A 13,521-nucleotide genomic window follows, 5' to 3' on the forward strand; every position below is an offset into this window, starting at 1 on the left:
ATTGTGGGCATTAAATGAGATTAAAGGGCTTATAAAATAGTGCCTATTTTGTAGATAGTAAGTGCTCTGTGAATGCTAATTATTGTTCTTTCGTAACACTGCTAAACACAACTTAGCCATGGAGCAAAAACAACACTACTAGTATTCTATTAATTAAGATGTGTTTGTTCTTTCAATACACATAGATTACTGATCTAGGTAACTAGCTGATTAAAATTTTGCTTTCTTCTTAGCATAGTATTTAATAATAGTGACCATTCTAAGAAGATTTTTATTTCCTCTGGAATAATATGATACGTCTATCAATTTGTGTTTGTGTGAGTGTGTATATGTATATCTGTATGGGTGTTTGCATGCATAAATTTTAAAACATTTGAGATTGTTTTAGATTAATAATTACCAGGTTGTGCCTGGAGTATAGCAGCATATTGTACTTTAGGGAAATATAAAATAACAATAGGATATAATGAGAATTTTAAAGAATTGAGATGGAATTCAGGTAACACAAAATTCACTATTTAAAAGTGTAGAATATGGGGGATTTTTAGAATATTCACAAAGTTGTGCATCTACTATCACTATCTAATTTCAGAAAATTTCCATCATTCCAGAAAGAAACCCTATGGCCCTTGGTCATTTCCTGTTCTTCGTGCTTCTCATTCCCTGGCAAAAACTAATCTGCTTTGTGTATGGATTTGCCTATTCTGAACATTTCATATGAAAAGATTTGTAAATATGTGTCTTTTTATGAATTGAATCTTTTAGTTAGCATGTTTTCAATTTTGATCCATGCTGTAGCTTGTTTCAGTACTTAATTCCTTTTTAAAAAACTTCATTGAAATGTATATTTACAATGTTGTGTTAATTTCTGATATATAGCAAAGTGATTCAGTTATACATATTTATATTGTTCTTTATATTCTTTCCATTATGGTTTATAACAGGACATTGAATATGGTTCCCTGTGCTGTACAGTAGGACCTTGTTTTTTATCCATGCGATATATATATATCTATCTAAAATATATTATTTATATATATATATATATAATCCTTTGAGTCTGCTAATCTCAAACTTCCAATCCTTTTTTCCTTTAATCCTCCTTCACCCTTGACAACCAGAAATTTCTTCTGTCTGTGAATCTGTTTCTGTTTCATTGATATGTTCATTTGTGTTGTATTCTAGATTCCACATATAAGTGATATATGATATTGTCTTTCTCTTTCTGACTTACTTCATTAGTATAACCTCTAGGTCCATTCAAGTTGCTGCAAATGGAATTATTTCATTCTTTTTATGACTAATATTCCGTTGTGTACATGTGTAGCACATCTTTATCCATTCATCTGTCAATGGACATTTAGATTGTTTCCATGTCTTGTCTGTTGTAAATAGTGGCTGTGAATATAGGGGTACATGTATCTTTTTGAATTTTAGTTTTGTTTGAGTATATGCCCAGAAATGGAATTGTGGATCATTTGGTAACTCTACTTTTAGTTTTTTGAACACACTCCATACTGTTTTCCATTGTACCAATTTATATTCTTACCAGCAGTGTATGAGGGTTCCCTTTTCTCCACCCCTTCTCCAGCATTTATTGTTCGTAGAATTATTGACGATGGCCATTCTGATGGTTGTGAGGTCGTACCTTATTGTAGTTTTGATTTGTGTTTCTCTAATTATTAATGAATATGATTATCTTTTCATGTGCTTTTTGGCTTTCTGTATGTTTTTGAAGAAATGTCTATTTAGATCTCCTGTCCATTTTCTTGATTTTTGTTGTTGTTGTTGTTGTTGAGCTGCAGTGAGCTCTTTGTATATTTTGGAGTTTAATTCTGTGTCAGTCGCACTGTTTGCAAATATTTTCTCTCATTCTGTGGGTTGTCTTTTCATTTTGTTTGTTGTTTCCTTTGCTGTTGAAAAGTTTTTTGGTTTAATTAGGTCCCATTTGTTTATTTCTGTTTTTATTTTCATTACTCTATGAGGTAGATCCAAAAAGATATTTCTGTGATTTTTGTCAAAGAGTGTTCTGCCTATGTTTTCCTTTAACAGTTTTATAGTGTTTGGTATTACATTTAGGTCTTTAATCCATTTTGAGTTTATTTTTGTGTATGGTGTTATAGTGGAGAAAGAAATGGCAATCCACTCCAGTACTCTTGCCTGGAGAATCCCATAGATGGAGGAGCCTGGTAGGCTGCAGTCCATGGGGTTGCAAAGAATCAGACATGACTGACCGACTTCACTTCACTCACTTCACTCACTTCATACTTTATCACTGGAGAAGGAAATGGCAACCCACTCCAGTATTCTTACCTGGAGAACCCCATGGACAGAGGAGCCTGGCTGGCCATGGTCCGTGGGGTCGCAGAGAATTGGACACGACTGAAGTGACTAAGCACGCATGGTGTTAGAGAATGTTGTAATTTCATTTTTACATGTAGCTGTCTAGTTTTTCCAGCACCATTCAGTGAAGAGATTGTCTTTTCTCCATTGTATGTTGTTGCCTCCTTTATCATAGGCTGACTGACCATAAGTGCTTGAATTTATTTCTGGGCTTTCTATTCTGTTCCATTAATCTATATTTCTGTTTTTGTGCCAGTTCCATACTGTTTTGATTACTGTGGCTTGTAGTATAATCAGGAAGCCTGATTCCTCTCACTTTGTTTTTCTTTCTCAGTATTACTAAGGTTATTCGGGGTCTTTTGTTTTTCTAAACAAATTGTAAGGTTTTTTGTTATACTTCTATTAAAAATGCCATTGGTGATTTGATAGGGATTGCATTGAATCTGTAGATTGACCTGAGTAGTATAGTCACTTTGAAAATATTGATTCTTCCAATGCCAGAACACAGTATATCTTTCCATTTGTTTCTGTCATTGTTGATTTCTTTCATCAATGTCTCTCGTGATTTGCCAATTACCTTTAGTGTTGTGTTTGGATTGCTTTTTCTTTTTTGTGTCAGTATCATAGATTTTTAGTTTGTGGTTTCCATGAGGTTTTGGTACAGCAGTCTGTGTATTAACAGAATTGTTTTAACTTGCTGGCCTCTTAATTTCCAAAGCATTTCCAATAACCTGCATTTGTATTCTTCTCATAATTGCTGATTTGATACCATATTTGGGTGTGGATTATTTCCTACCTTTACTACATGTTTGCCTTTACTAGTGAGCTTTTCCATTTAAAAATTTCTTGTTTCTGGTTGTTTCCTTTTCTGCCTAAAAAAGTTCCTTCAGCATTTGTTATAAAGCTGGTTTCGTTGTGTTGAATTCTCTTAGCTTTTGCTTGCCTGTAAAGCTTTTGATAGCTGTGTTGAATCTGAATGAGAGTTACTGGGTAAAATATTCTTGGTTGTATGTGTTTCCCTTTCATCACTTTAAAGATATCATGCCACTCCCTTTTGGTCAGAAAAGTATCTGATGAAAAATCAGCTGATGCCTTATTGGGAGTCCACTATATGTTATTTGTTGCTTTTCTGTTGTTGCTTTTACAATTTTCTCTTTGTCTTTAATTTTTGTCAGTTTGAATTCTATGTGTCTCATTGTGTTCCACCTTGGTTTCATACTACATGGGACTCTCTGAACTTCCTGGACTTGAGTGAGAGTTCCCTTTCCCATGTTAGGGGAGTTTTCAGCTCTTACCTCTTCTGATCTTTCCTCATGTCCTTTCTCTCTCCTTTCTCCTTCTGTGACTCATATAATGTGCAAGTTGGTACATTTAATATTGTCCCTAAGGTCTCTGAGACTGTCCTCCTTTCTTTTCATTCTGTTTTCTTTATTTGGTTCTGTAGCAGTGATTTACACCAATTTGTGTTTTAGCTCACTTATTCGTTCTTCTGCCTCATTTATTCTACTGTTGATTCTTTTGAGTGTATTTATTATTTTAGTTATTGTGTTGTTCATCTGTTTATTTAAATCTTGTAGCTCTTTGTTAAACTTCTCTTGTATCTTCTTGATCTGTGTGTTCATTCTTGTTCCAAGATCTTAGATCATCTTTACTATCATTACTCTAATTTTTTTCAGGTGCATTGCCTATCTCCAATTCACTCATTCTTTTGGGGTTTTATCTTGTTCCTTAATCTGGAACATACTTGTCTGCCATCTCATACTGTCTAACTTTCTGTGTTTGTGTTCTCCATTTCACAGGCTGCAGAACTATAGTTCCTTTTGCTCTGGTGTCTGCTTCTTGGTGGGTGAGGTTGGTCCAGGGACTTGTGCAGCTTTGCTGTTGGAAGAGAGTGGTGCCTGCCCACTGGTGGATGGAGCTTAACCTTGTCCCTCTGGTGGGGAGGACCATGTCAAGGGGTGTGTTTTAGAGTGGTTGTGGGCTAAGAAGGACTTTAAGCAGCCTGTCTGCTGATGACTGGGGCTGTGTTCTCATCTTGTTTGTTTGGCCTGAGGCATCCGAACATTGAAGCCTGCAGACTGTTGGTTGGGACCAGGTGTTGTTTGCCCAAATGGCAACCTCTCGGAGAGCTCTTGCTGATGAACATTCCCTGAGGCCTCTGCCACCAGTATCCTTGCCCCCTACAGTGAGCCACAGCTGACTCCTGCCTTCCCAGTTGACCCTACAATACTCACAGGTTTATCTGGCCCAGGCTCCTATGGAATCACAGCTTTGCCCTGTAGCCCAGTGCATGTGAAACCATGTGTGCGCCCTCCAAGAGAGGAATCTGTTTCCGTCCAGTCCTCTAATACCCAAGCTGCTTTGGCCTTCGAAGCCAAATGTTATCCCCAGGTTGATGAGCTTAATGAGGGTCTCAGAAGTCTCACTCCTGTGGGAAATCTTTTGTAATATAATCATTTTCTAGTTTGTGGGTCACCCTCCCTTTCATTATGGAATTTGATTATATGGTGAAAGCACCCCTTCTGCTGTCTCAATTGTGGCTTCTTTGTCTTTGGATGTAGAATATTTTTTGTAGTTTTTAGTGTTTTTTGTTGATGGTTGTTCAGCAGTTCGTTGTGATTTTGATGTTTTCTTGAGAGGAGGTGAGCTCAAGTCCTTCTACTGTGCTATCTTGTCTCCTCCCTCATACCTAAATCCTAGAGTAAATTTCTAAAAATGACATTATTGGGTTAAAGTTAACACAGTTTTAGGACCTTTCATATATATTTTCACACTTACAGAAGTCAATATTTTCTTCCCCCAGCTGAATATGTAAATAGCCATTTTCTCACTGGTTCAGCAATAAAACAATGAGCAATCTGTTACTTAGAACACATTTTGGGGAAATTGTGATCCATTTGAGTTATTTTTTTTTATATGTTTTAAGATAGGGGTCATGTCTAAGTACTATTTGTGAAGACTGTTGTCCCTATTGAATGTCTTGACCATGTGGAAAATCCCATAAATGTAAAGTTTTATTTCTGGGTTCTCATTTCTCTGCTGTTGGTCTTCATGTCTGTCCTTTATGTAGGAACATATTGTCTTGATTATTGTAACCTTATATACCGATTTCTAGCCACAGAAGTATTCTCACTACAAATTGTTCCTTTTTTTTCACTTTGTGTGTGCTAATAGGATGAAAATTGTATCTAACTTTTATAGTCTATTTTTTTAAAGAGATGGTAAATATTTTTCATGTGTATATTGGCCAGTTATATTTCTGAAGGCCCTCTATCCATCCTATTACTCATATGCTAAACCTCCCTCTTGAATAACTTAGAATGTTGATCACTGAATTTATTTTTTATTTCTTTGTTCACTGAATTTCAAAGTAAGTGTTCTCCTTTTTGAACCCCGTGAAGATTTTTTGCTTTTTGTTTTTTCCTTTATCATTTTACTAAAGAATGTTTGCAAAGGTAAAGCAGTGCTAAAATAGTACATAATTCACATAAGGAAGTTTATCATAAAGTATTTTATTTTGTGTTTTAAATATTCTTTAGGTCTGCGAAGAAAGCAGAGTTGGAAGAAAATCAGAGAAGTTACAAACAGAAGAAGAAAAGGCGACGCATTAAGGTTCAAGAAGACTCATCCAGTGAAAACAAGGTAATAAATAATGAGATTTACCGTGTACTTGGATTTATCACTGGTATAGTAGACCATAGTGAATATGTTGCTACCTCATCTACATTCTATTCATAAGTTGAATTCTGCTAGTTTATTTACATTTTAAGCTTTGTGGAAGAATTGACTTATTCATTATATAAATATGCAGAAGTGTTAACTTTAATATATTATCAATTTTTTTCGTTTCCTTCACTAAATTTGATGGAAAGTTTAAGCTTTCTAATTCATTGTTTATATTCTTAGGGCTATAGAACTGTTATGAAGTGTTCTGTTTGATTACATAAAACATAATAACTCATTAAATGAATAAATTTCTTCTAGCAGTGAAATTGGTCAATTTCAGTTTCTTGTATATAAGCAGAATTATTTAGAGTACAAGTTCTCTATAATGTTTTATCAATTCTTTTCTCTTTTAGAAGAGTTCATTTTTGTAATGACCCTTTTCACCATTTCTAATGTACAGTGCAATGGCCTTAATTCCATTCATAATTAGGAACTCTGTGCCCATTAAACAGTAACTCCCCATTCCCGCCTATCTGCAGCTCCTCGGTGACGTCTAATTCTAATTTCTGTGCCTATAAATTTGCCTATTTTAGATATCTCATATAAATGAAGTCACACTATATTTATCCTTTCTTTCTGGCTTATTTCATTGATACAATGTTTTCAGGGTTCATCCACCTTTTAGCATATATCTGAATTTCTTTTCTTTTTAAGACTGGATAATGTTCCAGTGTATGTATGATAACATGTTGTGTTTATCCATTTATCTGTTGATGGACGTTTGAATTCTTTCTACCTTTGGCTATTAAGAATAACGTTGTTGTGTACATGGTTATACAAATGTCTTTTTGAGTCCCTGCTTTTCTTTTATGTGCATAATCTTTTTTTGCCACTTTATTTTTTTTAACTGAAGGATAATTGCTTTAGAATTTTGTTATTTTCAGTCATACATCAAGAATCAGCCATAGGTGCTCCCATGTCCCCTCCCTCCCAACTCTCACTCCCATCACCCTCCCCTTCCCACCCTTCTAGATTTGTCACAGAGCACCTGTTTGAGTTCCCATACAGCAAATTCCTCTTGGCTATCTATTTTACATATGGTATTGTAAATTTCCGTGTAACTCTCTCCATACATCTCACCCTCTTCCTCCTCCCCTACCCCCGTGTCCATAGATTTCTTCTCTTTGTCTGTTTCTCCATTGCTGCCCTGAAAATGAATTCATCAGTACCATTGTTCTAGATTCCATATCTATGCATCAGTATACGATATTTATTTCTCTTTCTGACTTACTTCACTCTGTATAATAGACTCTAGGTTTGTCTACCTCATTAGAACCGACTCAAATGCATTCCTTTTTATGGCTGAGTAGTATTCCGTTGTATATATGAACCACAGCTTCTTTATCCATTCATCTGTCAATGGACATCTAGGTTGCTTCTGTGTTCTAGCTATTGTAAACAGCACTGCAGTGAACATTTGGGTACATGTGTCTTTTTCAGTTTTGCTTTGCTCATGGTCTATGCCTAGTAGTGGGATTGCTGGGTCATATAGTGGTTTTATTCGTAGTTTTTTAAGGGATCTTAATACTGTCTTCCATAGTGGCTGTATCAGTTTACATTCCCACCAACAGTGTAAGAGGGTGCCCTTTTCTCTACACCCTTTCCAGCATTTATTGTTTGTAGACTTTTTGATGATGCCATTCTGACTGCTGTGAGGTGATATCTCATTGTAGTTTTGATTTTCATTTCTCTAATAATGAGTGATGTTGAGCATATTTTCATGTATTTGTTAGCCATCTGTATGTATTCTTTAGAGAAATGTCTGTTTAGGTCTTTTTTCCCACTTTTTCACTGGGTTGTTTGTTTTTCTGGTATTGAGTTATGTGAGCTGCTTCTGTATTTTGGAAATTAATTCTTTGTCAGTTGTTTAGTTTGCTATTATTTACTCCCATTCTTAGGGTTGTCTTTTCACCTAGTGTGTAGTTTCCTTTGCTATGCAAAAGCTTTTGAATTTAATTAGGTCCCACTTGTTAATTTTTGTTTCTATTTCTATTACTCTAGGAGGTGGGTCATAGAAGATCTTGCTTTGATTTATGTCATCAAGTGTTTTGCCTATGTTTTCCTCTAAGAGTTTTATAGTTTATGATCTTACATTTACATCTTTAATCCATTTTGAGTTTATCTTTTTATATGGTGTTAGGAAGTGTTCTAATTTCATTCTTTTGCATGTAGCTCTCCAGTTTTCCCAACACCATGTATTGGAAGAGGCTATCTTTGCCCCATTGTATATTCTTGCCTGCTTTGTCAAAAATAAGGTACCCATAGGTGCATGGGATTGTGTCTGGGCTTTTTGTCTTGTTTTTATCTCTTTCTATCTCTAAAAGATAGATTTCTTTCTATCTCTCTAAAAGATAGATTCCTTCTATCTTTTACCATTGGTCTGTATTTCTGTTTTTGTGCCAGTACCATACTGTCTTGATGACTGTAGCTTTGTATCATAGTCTGAAGTTGGGAAGGTTGATTTCCTCCAGCTCCATTCTTCTTTCTCAAGACAGCTTTGGCTATTCGGGGTCTTTTGTATTTCCATAAGAATTGTGAAATTTTTTGTTCTGTGAAAAATGTCATTGGTAATTTTATAGGGATTGCATTGAATCTGTAAATTGCATTTGGTGAAAGAAGTGAAAGTGAAAGTGTTAGTTGCTTAGTCATCTCTGACTCTTTGTGACCCCATGGACTGTAGCTCACTAGGCTCCTCAGTCCGTGGGATTCTCCAGGCAAGAATACTAGAGTGGGTTGCCAATCTCTTCTCCAGGGATCTTCCCAACCCAAGGATTGAACCCTAGTCTCAACATTGCAGACAGATTCTTTACTGTTTGAGCCATGAGGGAGGCCCTTACATTTGATAGTATAGTCATTTTCAGAATATTGATTCTTTCTACCCAGGAACATGTAATATCTCTCCATCTGTTTATGTCATCTTTGATTTCTTTCATCAGTGTCTTATAATTTCCCATATACAGTTCTTTTGTCTCCTTACGTAGGTTTATTCCTAGATATTTTATTCTTTTTGTTACAATGGTGAATGGGATTGATTCCTCAATTTCTCTTTCTGATTTTTCATTGTTACTATATAGGAATGCAAGTGAGTCCCTGCTTTTAATACTTTTGGTTGTAATCTGAGATGTGGAATTGCTTGATCACATGGTAATTCTAATAACTTTTTGAGGGAGTTACACTGTTTTCCCAATGCCCCAGCCTTCTAGTTCACCAACACTTGTTATTTTCTGTTTTTTTTTCTTTTTTTCCATAGCCATCATAATGGGTGTGAGATAGTATCTCATTTGTGGTGTTGATTTAAGTTTCCCTAATAACAAGTGATGTTCAGTGTCCTTTTATGTGCTTATTTGACATTTCTATGTCTCCTTTGGAGAATTTTTTGTTCAGTCCTTTGCCCCCTTTTTAGAGTTCTTTTTGTAAAATACTCTTCTATATTGTAAAGTGTAATTAGGAAGCTTTTCAGTATATCTTCTTCTACCTTTTCTTGGCATATTAATTGGAGTGAGAAATGGATAAATCAGAAAACTTTGTAGTATTAATGTTTTGATCATTTAAATTCCATAGAGTAATTCTGAAGAAGATAAAGAAGAAGATGAAGAAGAAGATGAAGAAGAAGATGAAAATGATGATTCCAAGTCTCCTGGAAAAGGCAGAAAGAAAATTCGGAAGATTCTTAAAGATGATAAGCTAAGAACAGAAACACAAAATGCTCTTAAGGAAGAGGAAGAGAGGCGAAAACGTATTGCTGAGCGAGAGCGAGAGCGAGAGAAATTGAGAGAGGTAAACCACTTTTTATTTATAATTTCTTTTTAATATATGACTTTCATAGATTCATAAATTATAGTTCAGTCATCCAAGAAAAGGATGTTGTAATCAACTAGAGATTTTTAGTTAGTTACTTTTTCCTATTGGCAGTATTTTATGCAACTTAAAAATCTTCATTAGGTAATATTAATAGAATTAGGTACATGGAAAGGATTTATATTCTTGAATGATCACCAGAGTGATTGTTTTTTATTTGAGGTAGAAAAACATTAAAAAAATATTGCTTAAATCCATAAACAATTTAAATGGTTTGAATAAACTTTTCATTATAAAATAAAGGTCCATCTGGTCAAAGCTATGGTTTTTCCAGTAGTCATGTATGGATGTAAGAGGTGGACCATAAAGAAAGCTGAGCACCAAAGAATTGATGCTTTTGAACTGTGGTGTTGGAGAAATCTCTTGAGAGCCACTTAGACTGCTGGGAGATGAAATCAGTCCATCCTAAAGGAAATCAGTCCTGAATCTTCATTGGAGGGACTGATGCTGAAGCTGAAACACCAATACTTTGGTCACTTGATGCGAAGAACTGACTCATTTGAAAAGACCCTGATGCTTTAAAAGTTTGAAGGCAGGAGGAGAAGGGGACGACAGAGGATGAGGTGGTTGGATGGCATCACCGATGCAATGGATATGAGTTTGAGCAAGCTCCGGGAGTTTGTGATGGACAGGGAACCCTGACATGCTGCAGTCCATGGGGTTGCAAAGAGTTGGACACAACTGAGTGACTGAACTGAGCTGAACAGGCAGAAGGAATAGTATTATGAATCTCCATATGTACAATACCCACCTTCAATAATTACAAACATATTCTGGAGAAGGAAATGGCAACCCACTCCAGTATTCTAGCCTGGAAAGTCCCATGGACAGAGGAGCCTGGCAGGCTACCGTCCATGATGTCTGAAAGAGTCAGACATGACTTAGTGACTATACAGCAAATGACAATTTAGTTCCATTTTGTAGAAGGAAAAGCAAGGAAAGGAAGAAGAAAGATTATGTTGGCACTGTGAGAGTGAGAGAGGAAGGGGCAAATAAAAATAAGCTGTAATTTTGACTGTGAGTGTGAGAGAGGAAGGGGCAAATAAAAATAAGCTGTAATTTTGACTGACACACATGTAAAACAGCTTGCTCTGAACTAGTCAGTGTGTTGCAGTTCAGTTACTGACTAGGCTCTATTTTTCTGACTTCCTGAGTGGCCAGGGCCAATCTTCATTTCTCATTGTGCTCAATTCATTTATTCCAGAATTATTACATATCAGTTAGTAATTGTGGGTCTTTATTTTGTCAAATGGTACGGGAAGAAAAGACTAGATACATATTCATATTCAGGTGTTTTAATTCTTTGACCCAAAGCAATTACCCAGTCCTTCAGATCTCTTTACTCATGTGTGAAATAAGGCAAATTATATCTTCCTTATAAGAGTGGTCAAAAGATTTAATGAAATAATGCACAGTAAACATTTAGCACAATACCAGGCATATAGTAATAAAAAGGTAACAGTAGATTTTAGATGATGATGTTATGTGGTTAGGGATTGCAAATAAATAATTACTGAACTTTCAAAAAAAATTAGCAACACATGACTAGTTTTTCTTTAATCTATTTTCTGAACTGAACTGAACTGAACTTGTTCAGTCGCTCAGTCATGTCCGACTCTTTGCACCCCCAAGGACTGCAGCCCATCAGGCTTCCCTGTCCTTCACCATCTCCTGGAGCTTGGTCAAACTCATGTCCATTGAGTTGATGATGCCATGTAACTGTCTGGTCCTCAGTCGTCCCCTTCTCCTCCTGCCTTCTGTCTTTCCCAGCATCAGGGCTAGTTTTTTTTTTTCATCTATTCTCTTACCTTCACAATATTTTGGAGAAGTCTCAGAAATCATATCATTTTGATTATATATGGTTCAGAATATATTGTTGAAAGATAAGAACTTTTAAACATTACCACAGTATCATTATTACACTTAAACATTAACAATAATTTCATAATATCAAATGTCTAGTTAATATTCAAAATTCTTTCATTTACCTCACAAGCATAATAGTGGTTTATAAAAATATTTGTTATGAATCAGGAACCTAAGAAGGTATCAGTACATGTTGTGTTACATTTGAATACTTATGTTTATCCTTAAGCTATTGCTACACTGTCTTGATTACTGTAACCTTATAGTAAATCTTGGAATGAGATATTGTAGCTTCTACAACTTGGTTCCACTGTGTTAGAGTTGTTTTGTTATACTCAGTTATTCACACTTCCATATGAATTTTAGTATCCTGTCAATTTTTAATAAGAATCTTCCTGGAACTTTTATGGGGATTTTGTTGGATCTCTAGTGACATCTTAACAGATTTTGTTTACAGATATGTAAATATAGTATATTTCCCATTTATTTAACTCTTCTTTGATTTCTCTTAGCAGCGTTTTATGTTTTTCATTGTACAAACCTAGCACTTATTTTTCTAAATTTATCCTTAAGTGATCTATGTTGTCTGTTGTCGTGGTAAATGAAATTTCAAATGATTTAATGACCTGTGTTCTGTGAGCTTACTAAATTCTCCTACTAGTTCTGGTAGATTCCTAAGTATTTTCTACATATTCAGTCATGTTGTCTATACATAAAACACCACCACCACCAGAAGGATGGTTAATTTTTTCAAATGCATTTTAATGTATCTGTGGGATGATCTAGAAAATGTCTTGCACTGCTAGAATAAGCCTCAGTGGTCATCGTATATTACTCTTTTTATATATTGTTGTATTTCTTTCCTTAAATTGTTTCACCAGGAGTTTTACCTCACTTTTAGGTAGGCATGTTGGGTTGTAAATTCCTTTACTTGTATATCTTTCTGAGTTTTCTATTACAGTAATACTGTTATCATGTAAAATGAAAAGGGAAATGCTCCTGTCTCCTCTACTTTTAAGTATTTTTATACGATAGATAGTATTTCATTCTTAAATGTTTGCTAGAATTCTCCAGTAAAGCTACTGCCCTGAGTTTTCTGAGCTTTTTAAAATTTTTAAACAGATTGTGTTTAATAAGTTATTACTATTAGTTTAATAAATATAAGGCCATTTAGATGATCTGTTCTCTTTTGATCTCTTTTGGTAAATTTTTCTTTGGGGTATTTGTCCATTTCATTTAAGTAGTTGAATGGATTGGTTCAAATAAATTTGCTCATAATATTCCTTTTTAAGGTTTTTGTTTTTTGTAGACCCTGTTTTGATAGCTCATCTTTCATTTCTGTCAATGATAATTTATCTTTTTTTTCTTGATTAGTCTCTTTAGAGTTTGAGATTTTACTATCCTTTCAAAAACACCAGCTTTGGATTTAGTGATGTTTTTCTTATTATTTCAGCTTTCTCTATTTCATTGGTTTTCACTCTGTTTTTGTGTTCTCACTTTTTCTCTGGGTATAATTTGCTTTTTTTAAATAGCTATTTAAGGTGGCTTTTGGATATTGATCTTTTTTTAATCTATAACTAATATAAAATTCTCCAATGTGCATTACTGTTTTAAATGTTGAACTGTATGAATTTTGATGTTTTGTGTTTTGCTTTTACTCTCTTCAGAATTTTTTTCTATTTTTCTTATGATCCAGAAAATGATGGTCCATGCAAATATTTTGCTTTT

General features: G+C 34.8%; 1 protein-coding gene across 16 annotated transcripts in view; it reads left to right on the forward strand.

Annotated features, from left to right (window-relative positions):
• Positions 1–13,521, forward strand: part of ATRX (ATRX chromatin remodeler) — a 280,028-nt gene that overhangs the window by 139,653 nt on the left and 126,854 nt on the right. For all 16 annotated transcript variants that reach the window (XM_081563568.1, XM_081563581.1, XM_081563575.1 and 13 more), the window contains 2 exons: positions 5,883–5,985; positions 9,631–9,846. In XM_081563568.1, the coding sequence (XP_081419694.1) occupies positions 5,883–5,985; positions 9,631–9,846 (319 nt within the window). The remainder of the gene's footprint in view (positions 1–5,882; positions 5,986–9,630; positions 9,847–13,521) is intronic.

The sequence above is a fragment of the Giraffa tippelskirchi genome, chromosome X, assembly GCF_054371585.1.
Source record: "Giraffa tippelskirchi isolate mGirTip1 chromosome X, T2T-mGirTip1v1.2.pri, whole genome shotgun sequence".
In the NCBI taxonomy this organism is placed as follows: Eukaryota; Metazoa; Chordata; class Mammalia; order Artiodactyla; family Giraffidae; genus Giraffa; species Giraffa tippelskirchi.